Source organism: Vanessa cardui, chromosome 24 (genome assembly GCF_905220365.1).
Source record: "Vanessa cardui chromosome 24, ilVanCard2.1, whole genome shotgun sequence".
Taxonomy (NCBI): Eukaryota; Metazoa; Arthropoda; class Insecta; order Lepidoptera; family Nymphalidae; genus Vanessa; species Vanessa cardui.
In genome coordinates this window covers 6,485,312-6,508,744 of record NC_061146.1, presented here as the reverse complement: position 1 = coordinate 6,508,744, position 23,433 = coordinate 6,485,312, and the positions used below count along the sequence as shown (strand labels likewise).

The 23,433-nt window shown below is 33.6% G+C and overlaps 1 protein-coding gene across 1 annotated transcript in view; it reads left to right on the top strand.

Moving 5' to 3' along the window:
- The window catches only part of LOC124540015 (anillin-like), a 66,357-nt gene that overhangs the window by 5,191 nt on the left and 37,733 nt on the right, over nt 1-23,433 (top strand). Inside the window, exons 6-7 of the mRNA XM_047117414.1 lie at nt 51-128; nt 18,751-19,333. Of these exons, the coding sequence (XP_046973370.1) occupies nt 51-128; nt 18,751-19,333 (661 nt within the window). The remainder of the gene's footprint in view (nt 1-50; nt 129-18,750; nt 19,334-23,433) is intronic.

Sequence of the window (23,433 nt, the reverse complement as noted above, 5' to 3'; positions counted from 1 at the left end):
AATAAATGATGGAATTACATCACTAATATTTATCTATCTTCATTTTTCAGAGTAATGTCAATACAAATACTTTCAAGAAACCGATGAACGAGTGTCAGCGGTTGGGTAGAAAAATTGTCGCAGAACTGGTAAGTACTTAGTAATAAGACGAAATGTTGGTGATGTATTTATTTCAGGAAGATTTGTGAAATTTAAGTTTTTGACGTTTTAATAAAAAATACATTAAGAAGTTGACATAAAAGTTAAAGATTGTTTATGGTATAAGTGCCAGAATCGATAGTGGATTATAAAATTATTTGAATCAAATCAATAAAGGTAAGTTTGTTTCTATATTATATTTCTTTGTACTTGTAGAACCAAGATGATCTAGGTTATTTTATTAGAATCGATGTATTTTTTTACATACAAAGTTAATTTAATATGATTGTTTTAATACTTTTGTAGAGGGCCGAAAGGGTTCGTAGTCGGTGGGGATATCTCAGAGTTAGTTGTATGTTTCATAGGATACTACGTTTGTTTTGTTCTTAAAATCACTTTAAAAATCTAAAATGTTATATTCGGCCAGTGCGCAAAGATATAAATATCTGGTTGTAATGCAAGTAATAATACTACAATGAGTTTATGTTATTAAAGTATGTTAAGCCATTTGCTGTCTTCTAGGAATGAAAGAGCCTTTAAATTTAACATTTCTGTATAGTGCTCGTTAACACCACTGTTAAAGTTGGGTCAAAAAGGTATATAATGTTTATGACATAAAAAAATATTAGATAGTAAAACATAAAGAACCATAGATACATGTTTGTTCTACAAGTACTGATATAATTGTAATATAATATGTAACTTAACCTCAACATTGTACAGGTATATAATAATATATAATTAACATATGGTAATATTTATGACTGCTGATTGAAGCTTTGTTGGAAGGAAAATCTTTATTCTTATATGTTACAAAGTAACGCGTATTTGTAGTGTAAATACTAACAGTTTTCAATGGCCTGAAAATAAAGGCATTCAAAATAACGTGAATTAAAACAATTCAAAGGCAACAAATCTATGGCGATTTGACCAAAATATATATTATTATTTATAACAAAGTTTTTGCACTTTAAGAATATTATTTATTTCAATTGTGACTAACAAATGAGCCCCTACGAATGGTAAGGGTGGCGGTTTGAAATGGGTTCGAAATCGGTGGTGGGATTTTACGTTTCATTATTTAGTAAGTGACGAAGTTGCATCGTTTTATTTTAATAGCCATTGATGGGTAATAATGTTTTTATTACCTATGGTTATTTTACAATTCAAAATACGTTACATCCGATAGATATAATATACAAATTATTACGGCCGTTGGTTTAATGGTATAGAAATTAACGCGCTATACAGCGCCATCTATCGTGGAATTACGGCAGGTGCATATAATAAAATAATCTTTGTGAAAAATACATTGCTGATTTGTACGGTAATGAAATGAAAAATACTATTTGATTCAATTGCCGTTGAATCTCCGATATATATAATACACGCAGAACCCGGAATATTTTTTTATTGATCTTAATCGCTTCTTACCGGTTTTTCTCGGTGGAATCTTCAATCGAAACCGGTGGTAATTTTACGGTTAATTCATTTATGTAAAATAACGATTCAAAAGTTTTTGTTAAATCTGTTTTTCAACCAAATTTTATCTGTCTTCCCACGTTTTAGTATCAGAAAATAGAAAAAAAACTGACTTTGTCCTTTACTCAATAATAATGTTGCCTGGTAATAAAATTATGCATTTTAATAACATGAATGCAATTTTAAGATAAGATACACTCAAGGAATGGATAACGAGTCCGTGCCGAGATACAAGTATGATAAAAAAAATACAACTCAAATAAGCTTTTATGATCAAAAATAACTTGACCTTTAAAAAAAATATTAAACGTGCTACCAGTTCGTGATGTAAATGCGAGTTTCAAATATAAAAATAAAAAAATATGTAACAGTTTATTTATATATTGACAGTTGCTATTACAGTCTAGTCGACATATATAAGTATATATACCGATTATATAAATATATCGAATATATACTTTTAAGTATTTGCTTATAGTCAATAAAAATAAGTTGAACATTATAGAAGTTACTGCGCCATCTAGCGGTGAGTTGCGAAAAGTGGATGTGAAAACTTATTTTATTATCTAGAGCAGCAGTCGGCAACACGCGGCCCGCGAATGTTTTGTAAAAAATATGATAAATATATTAAACATACAAAAACAGCATCTCAAATGCAACCTCAGACATCACACTAAAAATTGTGTAAAGTCAGTTTCCTATTTAGGTCGTTTGTAGTTTTCATTTCTTTTATTTTTCTGAGCTCAAACATATAAACATAATGTAAGTATTATGTGTACGAATTATATTCTGTATCTTTTAACAATTTTCAATAGCATTTTTCTTTTATCTATGGACTATGACTAATTAACACTAATTATGCGTAGGTATAACGGGTTTCTAAGGTTAATATCATGACTGCGGCCCGCCTATACTTTATTTTGCCACCTTGTGGCCCAAAAGTGTTGCCTACCAAAAGGATGCCAAAAAATACCCTATACGTGATAATATGTTGCTTTATAAGAGGTAATAAAAAAAATCTTGTAAAATAAGGTGGCCCGTTTCAAAGACTGCTTAATGAAAGCAAAAAAAAAATCGATCTTTAACAGTGTAAAGCTAAACGAAGTTGTTCTAAACTTAAAACGCTATGTATATTAATATGTTATTTTGAATTACATGTATTAATGTTCGGCCATATTAACTTTTTATGACAACCACAAAGGTCTGGAGGCCCCCGGGCCACAAAGCAGTAGGGGGGCCCTAGACAAACAGAAGCGTAAACAACCTAATAATTATATTATCATGAATTAATTACTTTTTATTTCAATTAGTAAGCTATGATTTATTTACTTGTATTGGTAACTTTTAAAATATTAAATAATAACATTATTATAATTTGACTGTATCTCGGTATTTGTTAACTTGCTGAAAACTGTGGGCCCCACTAATGTGGAGGCCCCAGGGCAGTTGCCCCGGTTGCCCTCCCCTATATACGGCCCTGATGACAACATATAACGTTATGTGTTACTTTTACTATTTATGTATGTACGTATGATTAAGATATAACCTCGGTAACCCTTTAAATCCGAGCTTCGATTTGCGTACGCTCTTCGGAATACGTAAGGCTATGCGCGACCTTTGCTAACGTTTTTTATTATCGTTCGTTGATTTATAAAAACCGTGGAGTAGATTGTTAGATTTATGTTAATGTTAATTTTGTCTCGGCAACGTTTCTAACACGTATAGTACGACACAACTTAGATGTAGCATCGGCAAATTTCGTTTAACCGATCACATCCGAATTAAGTACGCCATCCCAAACTATTAATATTTATTTCTTATGCGAATATGATCTTTACACAAACGTAATAACTTGTAATATCATATGACCTAATATATTCGTCAATTTGACGCGTCGATTTACATGCATTTGCTTTCTCTGACGCTTGAATCTATAGCAACAATAGCGTCGAATGGCGCGATAGGGAGCTATTTCTATTGGTTGTGTAAATCGGCAGTAATCGGGTTTATTTTCATTCCATTGCATTTTCCGATGCTACATCAAATTTGTGTCGTACTGTAACTGAATATAAAATATTTTAATTTATACGATAGTAGTATATACGATACTAATTGTTACTGAAAATTTAAGGACATGTGTGAATTTAGCATTATTCTTTTGTTTATTTTTTTTTTATGTCAACGCTAAAGCATATTAACGGCTAAAATAGACATTTACGATATATTTTATATAAAATTAGCGACCCGCCCCGGTTTTGATACATACTAAATATATTACAGAATTTGTTTATTTACCATGACCATGTATTACATACAAAAACCTTCTAATCGAATCACTCTACCTACCTATTTAAAAAATGCATCAAAATCCTTTGTGCAATTTTAAAGATCTAACCATACATAGGGATTATATATAGACAGCAGTTAACGACTTTGTTTATTTATGTAGCTTGTACTTAATAATTATTTGATATTTCAAAAAACTTATAAATAAAAGAACATAAAAATTATACGACCAATAACCTCTCCATACCACTCGTGCTAGCCTAATCCACGATTAGTTTCACGCGCGACGGGTCAATTTGAGGTGCGCGCGCGCAGCGTACAAATTAGCGGTCTCGTGTTTACAGCTAATCTGAATTGCGTATCGTACATTTGCATACACATCTACGGTTTGTACTTTTGTTTTCGATTGAATCGAAATCGCTGTTGAAATTGTATATGTTATTTGTTTATCGTTAATATTTAAAGTTACATATGTTTTATGTGTGTAAAGTTATTTGTGACATATTTTTTGTAAAGGTTTATAATGATTAATATTTAGGCTTTAATAATATACACATGAAAATTATAAAATATTTAACGAATTAATCATGGTTGCGTGGAATGATGGCAAGAATGCTAGCAGCATTTCTGATCCTCTTGGCATAAAATGAACCAGCCCTCCTGTCACCAGTGGAGGCAATGAGAGGTGATCACCATTTTTCACCATTTGGTCCTGATCCTTAGAGTCTAAAGAAAATGATACGGTAGCTGCTGGTGAAGAATTGCCCAGGAAACCACGAAACCCGTACCCAGCAGACTTCAGTCATTCAAAGCGACAACACACAATATAATAAAAATGATCTGTGCTGTCTATACTAATAGGTATTATAAATGTCTAAGGAACTTTGTCTGTCTGTCTGTCTGTCGCTATTTCACAACCAAACCAATGAACTGAATTTGATAGGATTTGGTATGAAGCAAATTTGAACTTCCAGGAAGGGACATAAGCTACTTTTTTGCGTACTACCAAAAATTATATTATTATCTTACTGCTATTTTTCCTAATTTTTTTTGTACATATATTTTTTTTTCCTACTTGACAACAAACCCCCCCAAAACGCGAGCTAAGTCGCAGGCGACAGCTAGAGTAATATAAAAAGATAACCGTACTGGTTTAGTGGTTCCGTATGTTAATAAATAAGTATTGAAACGTCAATCGTAGCATTTAATCCGATGTTATTTTTTTGTCCCGTGTATTTATTTATCTTTATGACTTCGTCTTGTCATCTTAAGAACACGTTGAAGGGGATTTTTTGTCGCTTCTGACCTTTTAAAGATTCAATCTATGTGCTGTATTAAGTTTCAAGGTGTTTACGTTTTTATTATTTAAAAGAGACTAAAATGACTTGTGGATTGTGAGCATGTGGATATTGTAAAATAAATAAAAAAAAAATGGCTTGTGTAATGTGCACAAAAGGCGGACTTTATGCCTGGTTCAGAACTAAGACTGTAAGTCTTAGTAGTAAGAAGGCCGTATTACAAATGTTCTTCTATTAATTAAAATGATTGTTAAAGCGATTGATTGTGATGATATGAAACTTTGAGGTGTTTCTGTCTACGCCAGTGAAGTGATCGCTATTCTATATTTTTAACAACTTAACGTACTTTAAGTTTTATTCGTATACTAGATGTGCCTGCGACAGCTTGTAGCCTAAGTTACTCCTTATTGCATCAGCTGCCAGTGAAAGTCCCGTGAAAATCGGTTCAGCAATTCTAGAGATTAGTCGGAACTAACACATTTTAGTAAGACGTTTCGTAAAAGCGGGTATTTTAATATTACAGACAGAAACTTCAATTTTATTATATTTATACATAAAAGGAATTGAGCTCTAATAATATCAATTTTGCACAGCTTATATTATGAATACAGATTAATAATGTCGAGCGATATCAAGGACATCACCCCACTTCATAAAGCATATAGCACAAGTGTGCAAGCAAATATTGTAACTCTCATAATCTTAATGGGAAGGAAAATCTTAATTTTTATTCACGGTTTTACGTGCTTTCCATGGCACGGGTCTACCCATTCTACACTCCACTCCATGCTTGTACTGAGAATATTTGGTAGAACACCTTATCAACTTTTTTTATCGCTCGATCTTGAATTTGAACCCACCAGCTCGTGAGCTGCATCCTCCTATACCTAGCCACTAGACAACTGGGCGGATAAATCGTGTTTAAAACTCGCCCCGATCGTTTTACGGACCGTTTCGATTTTTACGATTCTACTAAATATTTTTACTCATTTCCTCGTCGTAATGGGTGGTCGAGACTCGAGAAATACTAGCTTCTTACTGCGACGTTATCTTATTTTAAAAAAAAAAAATTTTGTGTATAAAAGATTGTCAACATTGAATAGGTTGTATATACAATTTGTCTATTTAAGTCTTTATGTTAAAAGCTGCAATATATTTTAATTTAATGTACTAGTGACCCGCTCCGTATTCGCACGGGTGCATGACTGATACTGAATATACTACAGAGTTTTTCTACGGACATCACATTAGAAATTTCTGAAATTATCATTGTTTCTGTATTATATTGTTCATATACAAAAACCTTCTTCTCAAATCACTCGATATATTAAAAAAACCGCATCAAAATCCGTTGCATAATTTTAAAGTTTTATTCTTAAAGAACTACAGCGGTAAGCCATTTTGTTTTGACGGAGATAGATAGAAAATCGAAGGGGTTTAATAAAAAATATTAACTAAAACATTTAAAAAAATAACAATAACTACAAAATAATCTACATATATACACCTTACTTTTATATATGTATTAATACCACCGCAACTAAAAAAAATGTACGAATATTCCAATATACGTTGCGGGTGGTAACTTTTTTTTTATTCAGTGCGAAAGTAAACCTTTTTTTGAGACGGTCGTAAAAATACAGCCATTCTTTAAATCTTAAAAAGCTGTAATGTAATATTGTGTTCACGACTGCCGGCTACCTTTGTTTCATACTTCCAAATATTTTTTTTTATGATTCCACTCTAGACGTCATTTTTTTTTTATTTAAATTTTTAAAACCCATTGTAGTCCATTGAGTACCGTGGTTTTATGATTACCGCTAAATATATAAGGTTTTAATATTGATGAAATATTTTCGTGCTGTTCGAAATATATTGGGTACTTTTTCGTATATTGTGGATATAATCTACCTAATCTATCTGCTAGACCATCTCGGCTCCATATCATCATATCATTACATAGTATAAAACAGTGTCGCTTACCCCTGTGTGTCCCTATGTATGCAGTATATGTAGTTTTATCATTGCAGCCGTGCAAAGCCGGGGCGGGGTGCTAGTAGGTAATATAGATTTATTAGTGTAAATATATAATTCAACAATTACGTCAATTAATTTTCCAAAAAAATAATTTTGTGGATATAAAAATGGCCGTTTGTTCTTTTTTAAGGAATCAATCATTTTGTCGAAAACCTTTGTAGTGAAATATATATAACCCTATGTTGGTAAGATACATATAAATATATGTCAAAGCGAACAGCTGTTGTTACACAGCGAAACGTCCTACATCTCATCACGGTGTCAGTTACGAATCAGATCTTACGTAAACCGACACGCAACCTCGTTTGTTCCAGTTACGTTTAACTATAGATTATTAATAAACTATATAGCTTTTTTTAAACAGACAAAAGTACCTCCGAGCCTGTTATCATACTTACCATACCATGTGCTATTATGCGTACATTGAAATTAGTATGTTAATACCTAGTCTGTATATGCTTCTTGGGCATCGAGGCACGACCCATATAAGATACTCTTTACCTCTACTAATCGTAGTAGGTATATACCTACTTAAGTATATACTTAATATGAAGGTATAATGACTTACTCCAATAGTTAGATAAGCCAGGATTTGAATTAATACCATATCGTGTGGTACGCGTCATTTGTTTTTCCCGCGAAAAAAAGGACTTTCATTGATAAATAACTGTTCTTTTTATTTAATCTACCACCCTTTGTCCTCGGCTTAGTCTGTGTGCGTGCGCAGGTGTACCCTGCCGTGCGCGCGAATGAAAAGGGTCCATCTGGGGGTCCTTTTTGGAGCCCTTGTATTATGATCGGTTGAGTAATTTCGACGTGAAAGCATGATAAACATAAATAACCGTACTTTTGTATTTATTATATTCATTATGATATTACATTGTTATACTTTCTAGAAATATAAAAATACTAGCTGATCATGCGGTTTTATCCAAACAATCAAAACATCCAAAACTTGCCTTGAAAAAAACTCGCCTATGTATTTCGCCGGTACACGAACTGTCTCCATACCAAGTTTAATTATAATCGGCTCAGCAGTTAAGTCTGAAAAGGTAACAAACCGAATGACTTATTTATTGATAATATTAGTATTGATGTTTTAAAACAGTAATACAGCGTAAATTAGTATAAACAGCTGGGTGCCCATTATACACCCGTATTAAGTACACCATTGATTGTGAGCATGCGCAATAACGCATAGCTATACGCATGCATGGGTTATCGTCACCAACCAAGCGGCAATCTCACGTGATGAGGTGTCATATAAGCATACTATGTTGCTAGTGCTTGGCTAAACTTATTAAGATTTTTATGTATCGTACTTATGAAAGAGAGGTTTGTAAGAAACGTATTACACCGATTTTGGGAATACCTCAGTCTTTCTGTCTAGCTTGAGACGAAACAAAGTCGGCTTTTTAGACACGGTGTCATTAAAACGTTTTATTACCGTTAAACACTGTATCAGTAGGTAGGTTATAGTATGAAGTTATTTAATTCAAAGTTTCACCCACACTACCTTGATGTCCGAAAATCCACGACAGCGAAATTTCTGAGACATTTTCTGCCTCGCACAATCACTGTGGAACCAGCTTTCGTCGACTGTTTTTCCGAGAGATACGACTTGGCAACCTTCAAGAAAACTGCGAGCATTCCTCATATGCCAGTTACGCACCTGTAAACCCATGGTGTTGCAAATGTCGTTGGACGGTGGTAATCACTTTCCATCAGGAGACTACTGCTCGTCTACAAACTATAACATAAGAAAATAAGTTATATACGTAGATCGCTTTAAAAAACTATACTACCTTGTATCTTCACGTTACATTATGTGAATACATCTACAAAGTACGACTGATAAATTATTCCACAGCCACAGATGAAGGGAAGTTGGCATTCTTTTAATAAAAAAAAATAATGTAACATATTTGTCTAGGAACAACATCAATGGGTCGTTAGAGTAATGCGGGCTTCCAATGAGGTCGCCTTATCTCGGCAATATTGACCTTCGTTTGTGTGTCACTGCCATTGTTGTGACTGTTATATTATTAAAAAAACTAGTGTAGCGACGCGGTTCCCTCTGATTTTTAGATACATTACCGTAGTCTTAAGAAAGGTTGGTTTATTACAAACAAGTTGCGTTTTACATACACATTCATACAGATTAGTTATCTTATTTATAATATATGTATAGATGTTGACAGATTGTCTGAAAAAAAGTATTGAAAACTTTTCATACAATCTACATTGACGTGATGACCTCCGTGGTCGAGTGGCGTGTACCTACACCGGTTTTCATGTGTACGCCACTCCGAGTTCCTAGGTTCGATTCCCGACTGAGTCGATGTTTTCTATGTTATCTTGGGTCTGGGTGTTTGTGGTATCGTCGTTACTTTTGAATTTCCGTAACACATGTTGTGCCCGCGATTGTATTTAAAAATAAATAAATTATGGTAGCCTAAGTTACTCCTTATTATATCAGTTATCTGCCATTGAAAGTCCTTTCAAAATCGGTGCTGGAAATAATATCTGAAACAGCTATTCCAGATATTAGCCGGAACAAACAGACAAAAATTGTAAAAAAATGTAACTTTAATATATGTACCGTTTATATATACAGGTACATAAATACATTTTTGAAGTTGCATTTTTGACAAATTTTGAAAAAAAAACTAAAAAACGTAATAACTCAAAAATGGTTTACTTTTGGATCATGCATATGGGGGTTAGAATTATTGCAAATAGTCACCCCTATCACCTCCTAACGGATATACGTCGAGTTACCAATAACCCTGTATATGCATTGAGTTAACAAGAGCTATTTTAATATTACAAACAGACACTCCAATTTTATTATATGTATATAGACTAACGGCTCTACTATGAAAAGATGTTTGCGTTCCTTTGTCAAATTTAAATGTCAAAGGGTCTTGAAGCGTACGTAAATGGGTACTAGGCTGCACTGTCCAATACCTTTGCCTGAACTAAGGTGAACTCGTCTAGCAATTGTCTACTTATCTGGCCTTGATAACTATGTTGTATGTATTATTATATACAACGATATATTAACATATCAAACATTTTGAATAACATGAAACTACTTATGTATAATAAGGCAGTCCTATCACGAAGTAGCGATCTCGTGCAGACAAATTTACGATGTCGAGACTAAATTATAAATTAAAGAGTTGCATCATATATACGATGGTATGTATAATATAAGTTAATGTATACTTCTATACTAATGTTATAGATGTGAAAGTAAGTCGTTTCGTCTGTTTATCTGTCGCTCTTTCACGACCAAATCGATCATGAAATGAATTTGATGAAATTTGCTGTGACGCAAACTTGAACTCTAAAAAAGGACATGGATACTTTTTAGCCTAACACATGACAAAAAACCCCTCTAAAACCGAGCGATGCCCCGGACTACAACTAGCATATAATAAGGGACGGAAATCAATTAGTTTTTTCTCTGGTTACGTAGATCTAATTAGACTGAACTGTATGTTACCTAGTAAATTAAAGTCACTTCTCTCATCAGTTGTCTAGTTTTAAAGCGGTAAAACGTAACGTTTTTTATATTGTAATATAACATACTAAAACGCTAAAACGCAATGCATCTTCCGGTATAATTATGCTATATATTGGCTTAATAGAAAGATTGTTTTCACTTGAGCATTACACAAAAATAACTGTTGAATGTATTAGTAGCAGATGGCAAGCTAACCTTACATAGATTAGTGGGCCAAAAAGCCATGTGGGGAAAAACTTAGCTGTAATTGAAACTATCAGTCAGAATACATTTTGACTAGGTAGAGTTTTAAAAGCAAATAATGACAATTCCTAAACATCACATAATTATAAATTCTGTAATAGACATATTTATAAATTCTGTGTTCATTCTTTATTTTTCCTATCATATTTAAGATTCTGTCAATATTATTTATATACCTACCTAATTATGTCAGTAGATTTTTGGTTTTAGCTCGAAATGATAAAGGATTAAAAAGGTTACCCAGTATAAAAGTGACCTTACGAACACTCGGGTATAAATATGTTTGTACGTATTGTATGTCGTAATGTAATACGATGTCTCCTTTATTTATATACATATATGTAACGATATCCTTGTGCCTACTTCGTCTGTGTGAAATAAGAATTAATAATAATATGTAAGGCGGTCTTATTTAAAATCAACGCTTAAGAGTTCATGTAACGCTTAAGAGGTCATGTACATAATAATATGAGGGCTGAATTAACCAGATAGTTTAATTATATATCATAACATCATTACATAGTATAAAACAAAGTCGCTTACCGCTGTCTGTCCCTATGTATGCTTAGATCTTTGAAATTATACAAAGGATTTTGATGATGAATTTTTAATAAATAGCTTGATTTAAGAGGAAGGTTTATATGTATGATACATGCACAATGTTTGTTTTTTTATGGTATAGGTTGGCGACCACTTACCATAAGGTGGCCCATATGCTCGTCCCATATGGGCCACCTGATGGTAAGTGGTCGCCACCACCCATAGACAATGACGCTGTAAGAAATATTAACTATTCCTCACATCGTCAATGCGTCGCATCACCAACCTTGGGAACTAAGATGTTATGTCCCTTGTGCCTGTAGTTACACTTTGAATTAATGACAAACTGTGAATATTGTACGAGAATCTGCAGTATATTTAGTATCCTCATTGCAAACGTGCAAAGCTGGGGCGGGTCGCTACTATATAAATAAGAACATGTACGCATATCACGTCGACAATGTTAACAGCAATTGTTTTAAAAGTTAAAACTGAGAAGCACTTCTTCTCTTCTTTATCTGTTTTGAAATATATGTTTTCTGTATAGTTCAGTTGTTTTTCAGAGTGACATTTAAAAAACAAAAGTATGTTCTCATCAATTTAAATAGATTGATTATAGTGGAAGTACTCAAATTATATTGGATAGACTAATAGTTTATTGTAATAAACTGGACTAACTTTGACTGGGAAAGCTCCAAGGATATAAGAGAAATATATGTCACAAATTGCATCACTATTACGAATGATCACACGAACGTTTCGCAATGTTAAAAAAATCACTTCAGGCTAATTGTTCGATTTGATGACTACATAATTTATTAGGCTTCGATTCCCATGTTATAATACCTTCACATCAAAAAGGTCACATCGCCGTGCGAAGTTGAGACATTATCAGTGTATGTTCAATAGTGTTGCGTAATAGTACATTGAACTGAGTTTTTTGCGTACCGTTCGCGACTTGTCGAGTTTTTATCTTGATGCTGGGATACGGTCCTTGTTTGTAAGTGCATCGAACTCAAGGCTAAGTTGTGTTGGACATTTGTTTAAATATAACGGATTCGTTATTTGCATTCTATCATCTATTTTTAGTTAGGCTCGATAGGATCGATCCTGCATCAACTATTGTCGTACTCTTAATACAAGTGATAAGCGTAAAAATAGCGGTAAATTTGGATAACAGTAACTTAATTAATTTGGTGTATTGAAGATTATTCGTTATAAAAAAAGTGTATACAGTTTTATAATATGTCATCCATGATTAGTCATGAGTGTTTTTTTTATTATACATTTCAATATATTTTTAAATTTGTTTCTAATCAATATCATAACTGTTGTTTTGTTCATAAAAAACACGAATAAATCGATATCGGAAGTTGTAGCTTATATTAGCGTTAATTATTATGATAAATAACTAATGATATTAAGAAGTATGCGAGTTCTCAGTGCATTAGAAAGCACAATGTGAAAATTCAATCACTATGTTTCTAACGCGCTAAAATCTGTCTAAACAATCATTACAGTTTCAATATAACAGACTGTCTTACAGTGATTTCTCAACGATCATTGTTCTTTTCATTACAAATATTTACAATTAGCTGAATCGCTAATTGCCATCGACACGAAACGTGGAGCGTTCTCGCCGTACCTACGGTGTTGTCAACTATTACTTTGTTTATCTAGTGGCCAGATAAGGTAGCATCTCGCGGTCCTGAATTCAAATCCCGAGCTTGTAAAAAGTTGTTGTATGTTTCTTTCAATATTTTTTGAAGATTAAATGTGCCGCTGATAGTGATTGGTCACTACAGCCCATAAATATTAGCGCTGTCAGAAATATTTATCACTTATTACATCACGAATACGTCACCAAACTTGGGAACGAAGGTGATATGGCCCATGTGCCTGTAAGTCTTCTTTTCAAACCGGAACTACACCGCGGTGTAGAGCAATATTTCGTATATATTCTACCGGCGCGCCGGTTGAGTATATGAGTGGTACCCCAGACTACTTCATAAAAATCATATGTTTTTTTCAACGTTAGGTTCTAACGAATTTTAGATTCTTCAATATCGAGTTGACTTCATAATTAATGTTAAAAATTACTAGGTTTCGTAACTCGCAGCTCATGTTAGCAGCTCCTCACGGACGAACTATGATTACTGATTTCCTTTTAATTAACATTCTTAATCATATGATGAGTTTTTGTAGTAGCCGAAACGAATGGCTTTGATGTACTCGTTCACGAGCATTTGTCACAAATGAGGCCAATCCATGTAGAAAAAGTGGAATACTTCGTAGGATCCTTAAAATGAGTTTGGACTGTCGTTGCCATTACGTTGCCCTGTCTTTATTAGCTTGAGAAAATATAGTTTTAGTAAGTTGTTTCGTTTATATTTGTCTTATTTTGAGTTATTCAAATAACACCCTGCAAACACTCTCATAAGCTGAGTATACATCATATTCAGTATACATCATATTGATATTGGTTGTAATTTTTTCTATAGTGTGTCAAGGGGGTTTTATTAGATTTATGTGTGCCAATTACCTGGAATATACCTTACCCCAAGCTTTGATATATAATTGAGTTCGACCAGATTTGAATCCTCTGGGTAATCTTCGGTCAACATTGATGTGGACTTTCATTTGTCACAAGAGGGAATCCAACCACCCTTCAGTGCAGAAGACGAGGAAGTAACCAAGTCCAACAGTCCTTAAACTCCGATTCATAGACATTACAATGGAGCTATTGACCTCTAACTTGGGGTGTGTCTATCATAGTTTCGGTAGGGTCACTTTAAAAACAATTGATTAATAAAGGCATTCACGTTTAGGAGATATGTGGGCATTCATATCAATCAAAATATATTAACTGTATTACGGCGCTTTTTCTCATCATGATTAGAAGTCATGTCTGTATGCTTTCTTAATTTCGTTAACATTACTTTAAGAAAGTCTAAATAGAAACACAACATACAAAAACGTTAACTCCATTGATTGATATATTATACCAGTAAGATTATATATATATTTTTATTTTTCTCACCTACTGTTAAAAGTACCTAAAATTATAAATTTTATAATCGATATTATTAGTCCAAGAACCCAGTGCCCCCAGATCTACGTAATTTTAGCAAAGCTGAAATATTGAGGATTTCTAGTCAAATCACTAAAGGGCTAATAAAGGGCTTTCAAACAAAGTATGCATACTGTCTTAACTACATAGTATATTAGAAGACCTCAAAATTTCAGCTTTGCTAAAATTACGTAGATCTGGAGGCATGGGGATCTCTATTTAGCCGAACTCGTGAATACGTATCGATCTATGAGCGGTATATATTGTAATGATTTACAGTAAAATAACATCCTGTATCTTTCCTGAGTAAAATGCCTCTCATTGCCTTAAGGGGATCCAGAGCTGGTATGGCGGTTTTGTAGGAGAATCAATTGAGACCCGTGAAGGTTTTCTCACGAAGTTTTTCCTGAACTGACATAAATAGCATAATAATAAATTATAATAATATAACAACTCGTTGGCGCTTACCCTGACCCCACGTATAATTTACACCGTACCGTACAATCTCTGGTAGCACTTTATTATTAAAAACCGGTAGGTATTTGAAGTATGACGAGGCATGACGTCATACATCGTAACCTTGAACAATTCGGTTAGTTCTCAGAGTTAAAACTATTGCATGTTTTAATTGAACGTAAGGTCGTTCATTGTTAACGTGAAACAGGTAAATAGATTCTTTGTTTGTATAAAAGTTGGGGGTGATTCTACTAACATTTCTATTGCTGTTATAATCCTTCGTCTGAGGGCTAATTCTACTTATTCATAATGGTTATGATACGATCTCTATTATATTCCGATCTATCTGATCGAAACGTAATTGGATTTTTGTGTTAGTAGAAAAAGTAAACAACTCAATGGTAATGATGTTTCGATTCGATTGACAACTTGTTAGTAGAATTGCCCCAGTTCTTCCCAGCAGCCTGGTTATTTGATCTTTATGCTCTTACACTCTATAATACCTAGTTTCTAGCTCACGAGGCTGTAGATTCCTTGGACCTGGACGTATATTCCTGATTTAAACGTGAATTGGGTTTTTTTAAGAAGAAATAGTGTCCGGATTCGATGCTTGGCAGTGTAAATAATTTCTTCGTTATGTAACTGTATGTTTCGCGCCAAAACATGTTTAAGTAGTTTAGAATTTCGTTCGTGTCAAAATCACAATAGAGTATATTTTATTCAGGTAGGCTTTTACAAGGACTTTTGAATCGTCATTTAACAAGCTATAGCAAGCGAAGCTACCACCAGTTCGGAATGCAGATTCCATTGAAAAGAACCAGTAAGAAACTCAGTAGTTAATATATTTCAACGATTAAATTAGCGATCATGTAATATTTTTTATACATAAAAGTCTAATCAATTATTAATAAATAATTTTTACGTTCAGCTATCAAATTACCAAGTAATAATTAACGTTATCGTATACAATTAATACACGGTTAATTTAAATAGAAGCACTTTAGAATCGTCATTTAACACATTTATTTCAATTACTAATACCACAGTGGTACGACGAGACGAGACGAGACGAAACCGAGAGTTAGCAATAATTTTATTAATAAAAAGTAAATATTAATTGTATACAATTAAAATGCGCAAAATATAACAACGATTAGCATTACCACGCGTTTTTTCATTTATATTATCTAGTATTTTTTTTTCTTTTGCTTTGAATGGATGTGCTTGTAAATGAACCCATAAATAAAGTAATATCTTGAATTCGCATAGCATACAGCAGCCGATTTGTTCGACCTAATACAAAGTATTATTTTAATGGGTAATTAATTACCTATTATCATTCTTCTTAATTCGACTGAAATTGATGTATCCTGATATGACATCAATGAAAATACTAAATTGTCTAACTATTGATGTAAATTTTTGAGATCGGATGAGTTTTTTTTTTTATTCTCATTTTAAGAGCTGGGTCACTTGGGTGACTATGTTGCTCTGGTAGATTTCACAAAAAAATTATATCCTTACAATATTTACACGTATCAGCGTCTCTATGTTATCTAGAGACGCTTATTTATATTATGTTTACCTATATTATACATAATTCTGGCTAGTTCTGAAGTAGGATTAGCAAGGAGATCGGATCAGTTGGGATGTCGGAAATAAAATCTTTCAATCCACACTTACAAACTTTACTTATATATGATATACATATTTCGAACTATAGAAAAAATATAAACAAAAACTATAATAATATTAATAGCTATTAATATACAATTAAAACAAGTTATAAAGGTCCGATGTTTGTTTACAAATCGCAGTTCGATTTCGATGTATTTTTAGTCTGTGGAAGTTTTTTTCTATTTATAAGTAATATAATTTTATCGTCTATAAAATATTATGCTTTTAATTATATCTTTACTAATATTATAAATGCGAAAGTAACTCTGTCAGTCTGTATTAATCGTCTGTTGTTTAACCAAATTTGATGAAATTTGGTATAAATCCAACTAACAAAACTATTATTTATTATCATGTAATATGTATATGAGAAAGGCGTTACATGTTTATTTATTAATTTGCTAATACAACAATATACATTAATTTAAATTGAACTTAAAGACAATTGTTCCATTAAATTTAATACGCATTAGAATACAGAGAATAATAAATTAAATATTAAACTAATTACAAGAAATGGATGACGTAATTTGTGTATATGTAAGCGTGTCTGGGTTTGCATGTGTGCGTACGAGTGCGTATTACTTATTACTTTTATAACATGTTATTCGATTGATTAATTTTCGACAAATTACTTTTGATTAGTCACTAAAAACTTGGCACGTATACGTATTTTTCCCAGAAGGTTTTTATATTATGCTTTTGTTAAAAGAGGGCCACCTTTTGTTTTTGCAATCTTAAAAATATTATAAATATATTATAAATGCGAAAATGTTTATCTTTTTGATTTGCTACTAAATCATGACGGTACAGCTGAAGGGATCAGATTGTTAATTGGCACTGAGACTGATAATAGCACAGCATGGAATAACAGATTGGTTACTCTTTGTCCCGGATAATGTACGAACTACTAGTAATAGCTCTTCCCCATCCCTAAATGGGACGGAAACTAGAACTATATACAGATCGTAGGATTTCTAAGACAATATAACTTAAGCTTTTAAGAAACCTATTATTATCGGTGAAGATTTACGTGTTCTAAGCACTGTGTCAAAGCAACTGATAATTACGACCAAAATCTTACTGTTTACATTGTGTATTATTAGTAAATCTGTGTCAAATATATGTACTGAATTTAAATGGAAAACGAAAATTCGTTAACTCTTTGTCTTTAATGGAAATCATTCGCTCCTTTGTTTTTACTAGAAAAAGATCATTGTTCACGATTCGCCTGTACAGTCATACGCAACCGATAGTCGATATTAGTCCTTAAACGTATAGGTATAAAGTTCATTCGATTCAGCTGATTATAATAAATAAACTACAGCGGTCTTTGTGTCAAACGCCGATGCCTATTTGGAAACGGTCTGTTTACATTGAAGATTGAAAACAAATACAAACAGCTCTCAGCCTTTCTATTTTAATATAAAATAGTTATTACCATTCGTTTGTTGAATATTAATATTACATTATATTTCTATTTGTTTATAATAATAATTGTTGATAATAACAGTCTAATCGCGCTAATGCCTGTGTTAATTTCGTATTTGTTTGTAACGTAAATATAACGCATGTCATCACTGACATAACGTCCTCATTAACCGAAAATTGGACGTCATTAACATTTCCTCGTATGAAACTGCAACGTCCCGTAGTGAGCGCGTCGAAATTATTATCGGCAGCCGGTTTCCGCACGTGTGGCACCGGCGGGTGGCTTCAACGCGCCAGTCGCCTGCTCGACGCCTCCCGAGCCTCACGGCCCGCACGCAACTGACGCAAACAATCGCAGCGACCTTTGTCAATCCCTACAAGTCACCGACTTAACCCGCTTCCCTGACCCGTTTCCGTCTAATTACGTAACGTACAAACGTCAACGTCATGATGCAACTTCGTCGCTAACCCACTTACGGACAAACTTGCCTCCGACGTATCGATATATCATGAGAGCACGTGTTCACCCCGCGCCGTCCGCTGCCCTTGTCCAATCCTAGGAGGGCGAGGGGTACCGCCGCGTCTCCGCCACCCAATCGCGGCTCGTTTACGAATTCGCCCCGACGAAACACGAACTCGACCGACAGGAGCCGAAGAGTGCGACAACCCCCAGTGCAGCTCCAGCCCCCAACATGGCGACTATGGTGGCCGCGTCGCCGGTCGCGGTGACAAAAAAACCTTCGATTAAAAAGTATAGGGCGCCGACGCCGCCGAGTAAATTAGAACTGGACGAAAACTGTGAAAGTGAAAAGGACAAAGAAAACAATGTGGTCGAACGGGAGGAGAACGACAACGAGAGCGATTGTATACAAACAAAGCAAGATGACAGGCCGGCGTCTCAGGGCTCGCCGGTCATCAGGAAGCTGGCGCCGAGGTCGAACGGCAATGTCGACAGGAGCTCCGTGCTGTCCAGAGCGGCCATGTTCGAAACCGGGAGCCCTAGGTCGAAGGAGAAGGACCCGGCCGAGATGTCGCTCCGTGAACGCAAAGCGTTGTTCGAAAAGAACAAGGGTGTCGCGATAGTACCAAAGGCTCCCTTCGGCCTCGCACCCTCCGTCAAAACACTGCACGGAGACACGAAAGGTAAGTTCAGTTCTATTTATAGTTTAGTGCTAATGGTTATACGAAACACGACAACACACATTTTGTACACTCACTCTTATTTGTCATCTTTACGGTCGAATAAGGTATTCGGAAAAAAGTTTTTATGTTACGACAGATTACACCATTTTTTTTTATCGTTTCATTCAGGTAATTGTGTTTGAGGACACAACTTTTTGTCACATACAATAAAAATACGTCGGATAAAATATAATATTAAATCGACTTCTATATATTAAATTAAATAGTTATGTTAGAACGTTTTCATAAGATACTGTTATTTCACAACCTATAGCATTGTGTCGTCACAGATTAATTCTCACTATAAAGGCCAGATCTGCTTCACACATAAATAATAACGTAGTTACTCCAATTTTATACTGTTGCAAAATGATAATCATTTGACAGCTGTTTGACACATTTTTTAACCAAGGACAACAACCTTTAGAACTTAGTTTGATGGACAACAAAAGTATTTTTGAGTATTTGAAGATTTCAAGTAGACTAGAAAGTATTTTTTTGCCCTTTAATAGTTTTATATTTAATTAATATTTGAATCTATTGTTTTATTTAGATCTTAATTTCGTCATGCGATTTAAGTATTTGCGGTTTGTACGGTATTTTGCGCATCTGAATTCGATTGCCCGAAAGAGCACTCCAATCGATACAACGCATACGAAACTAGGCTTTCCGAACATAATAAAATTTACAAAATTAATTTATATTACGTCAAAAATATTTCATAAAATAGCTATAATTGAGTCGTATTATAATGACAGGTATCATTAAATTTAATATGTTCTTTTTTTAATTTATTGACAAAACGTAAGCTATATTTGGGTAATAAAAATTGAAGTACAAGATTTTACACTTAATATTTTATTGATAAGACATGAGTCGAGTGTCGTTGACCTCTGTTATGATTGAAAGGTTGGTTCAATTTTGGCAACACTGCCAAAAGTACTCTTTGTATATAAAACTACTGTTATTTTATTTATTTCGAATTGATAACCCTTTATTTATTCGAAACATATTTTTTTTATTGCACATTTGATCATTTGATCTGTGTAAATTTTCTTATTTATTACGTATAATGGTTTTAGATTATAAAAGTAAAGAATGCAATTGCAAGCTGCTCTTCTCATCAGCAATATCTTCCAGGTGGTTCTGTAACACCTGATAAATGTCCCATAAATATCTTATGTGTGTGTAGTTGGACTCGCCCGGGTTAGAACCTACTGTTATTTCTATTAAGATCTACGTATTTATTCTATGTATATATACCGTGACACGTCGTAGTTTTATTGTTATGGCCAATGATGAATTCAGAAAAAACCTAAACACAGTGTTATATTTAAGTTATTCTTCGTTTTAATATTAATTAACTGATCGACGGTCATGATTTTATCTTATTAAAACTGACGTGGGAATTACAAAATGCTTATTTAAAATATCCTTATAATTTTACCAGCTGTGTGCTGAGAAATAATTTTGTATCTCAGACACTAATTTTGAAAAACGATTTATGTTATTTAAACGCTTTTATTATCGTGTGTCACGAGTTTGTAAAAGCTTACATGGGAGCTTTTTAAAACAATAGAAGGGCGGGTACATTGACCATGGCTGTAAGAAATATTAATAACTAGTGACCCGCCCTGGCTTTGCACGGGTACAAAAATTGCTACCAAAATATACTACAGAATATGTTTTTATACGATATCACATTAAAAAAAAAACTTCTTAAGTGTTTCTTTACTTTACTGTCCATGTATTATATAAAAAAAATCCTCTTGAATCCCTCTAACCATTAAAAAAACCGCATCAAAATCCGTTGCGTCATTTTGAAGATCTAATCATGCATAGGGTCAGACAGCGGTAAGCGACTTTGTTTTACACTACGTAATGATAATAATGATTCCTTACATCGCCAACCTTCCGAACTAAGAACTTAAGCCCTTTTTAAATCTCTCCTAGATAAGATGAATAAACGTATTCTCGTCTATTAAATGTGATTAGTACCAAAACAATTTTTATCATAAGTAAATGATTCGGCAACTGCTTGTAATATCCCAAAATAAATTCCAGACACACTTAACGTACTGAGATGAAAAAAAAAATCCTGTCAAGCTAGTCTCTAAAGATATTTAAGGCGATAAAAAAACTCAAACGAGTTCTACTTAGAAACAAAAATTGCAAACCGATGTAGACATTTCGTCCGTCCAGCTTATTCACCGCGGGTCATTGCATACATCAGCATAAGGAGTTCACGACTTGCAACGTTCGAGCGATTATCGACTCTATTGCATATTAAATTGGGCAAGACTTAGGTCTTATCTAGTCTGAATCCTAAACGAGACAGGTTTATATATACCAAACATTTGAAAGTTGTAGTGATGTATAGCTTTTTTTTTTGCTGTGTCAAGGCAACGGCCGAAGATTTCCTTATAATGCCAAGTATTATTCTTATCTTGTAATTTTATTGTAGCATATAAATGTTTGAAACAGAAGTGTGTACATGTAAGTTAATGTTTGTGTTTTTTCTTATATACTGAGAATTTTGTAAATCCTTGAATTTATATGGAGGTATACTAACGTATATTTGATGAGCTAATTTCTGGCTCGGGATGCATTGCCTCTTTAAATTGTTAAGTGAATAATGAGCGATACGGTTCCCGTGCCACCTGTTCTATGGTGATGGTACTGTTCTAGAAACATCTTCCCTAGTGCAAAGAACAACTATTATTTTACAATACGATGAACGATGCATAAACCGATATCCGTTCAAAAACAGCGCTTATATATACATTTTGTACGTGTATGACTGAAAAGGAATTTTGAAAAAGAAAAAAATATACTTTGGGTATGTTTGAGTGGGTGGGTTTTGTAATGTATGGTGTAAATTGTACCCAGTAGGTGGTCTGCGATTAGGCCCCAGGATTCATGAAATGGAATATTCTTATTTTACAGCAAGTAAGATATATTGACACCAATATAAATAAGGGGATAATCTTTTAGACTTATGATTATCTAAGCGATCGGCGAAGCGGCGGATCACTAGTACAATGTAAAATATTATAATCGGCGTAGTTAATTATGTTCATTTCAATAATTAAATTTCAATTATCAATACGCTAGAAATAATTTTGATACAATTTTATTTATCACGCATTTAAATACTTAAGTTTCGATGTAAGATGTCAGCGTTTTTATAAAATTTTGCGAAATCTAAAAACGTTACCCAGTCCAAAACCTGTTATACTGTTATTTGAAAATTTTTATAACGTCTCGATATTCTAGATTTAAACACCATTATCTCTTAAATTAAATGTCAGAATTAGTAATTCTTTGAGGTCGATAGACTTTTAATTGAGCTTTTTTCAAAAACCGTATACATGAAGCAGATATGTATAATCCAAATTGAAATAGCGGGTCATTCCATGTACACATAACTATTGTAATGTATATTTGCCATCCCTTGTATATTCAACGCTCCATTAAATTTGGGAACAGTACGATGCTATGCACCAGTAGCTACACTGACTCAATCAGAACTGAGAACCTACTAAGTGTTTCTGATGGCATTAGAGTGAGTTTTACATACCCCAGTCAGTGAGATCAGATTACTTACTACTACTACTTATTTAAAATGATTATTGTATATCTATACTATACCTACTTAGTATACTTGTATTATAGTGAAAGTAACTCTGTCTGTCAGTCTGTCTGTCTGTAGCTCTTTCACGACCAAACCAATGAAGCGAATTTGATGAAATTTGTTATGAAGCAAACTTAAACTCCAAGGAAGGACATGGCTACTTTTTCTTCTTTAACACGTGACCACCAACCCCTAAAACGTGAGCAAAGCCAAGGCCAACAAATAGTTTGTATATATTTCGTTAAGTAAACTTCGCTTACGTAAGATAACTAATCCCGCCCAGTAATGCATGTTTCATAATTCGCAGAATGCGTGACTTATCTTTTTTTCGGTACAATAATAAAACAATTGTAAATTCAATACAATAATTCAATTCGCATTAAGTACAAATGTTCTGGTCGTTTCCGAGAATAATTATGTTTGTTGA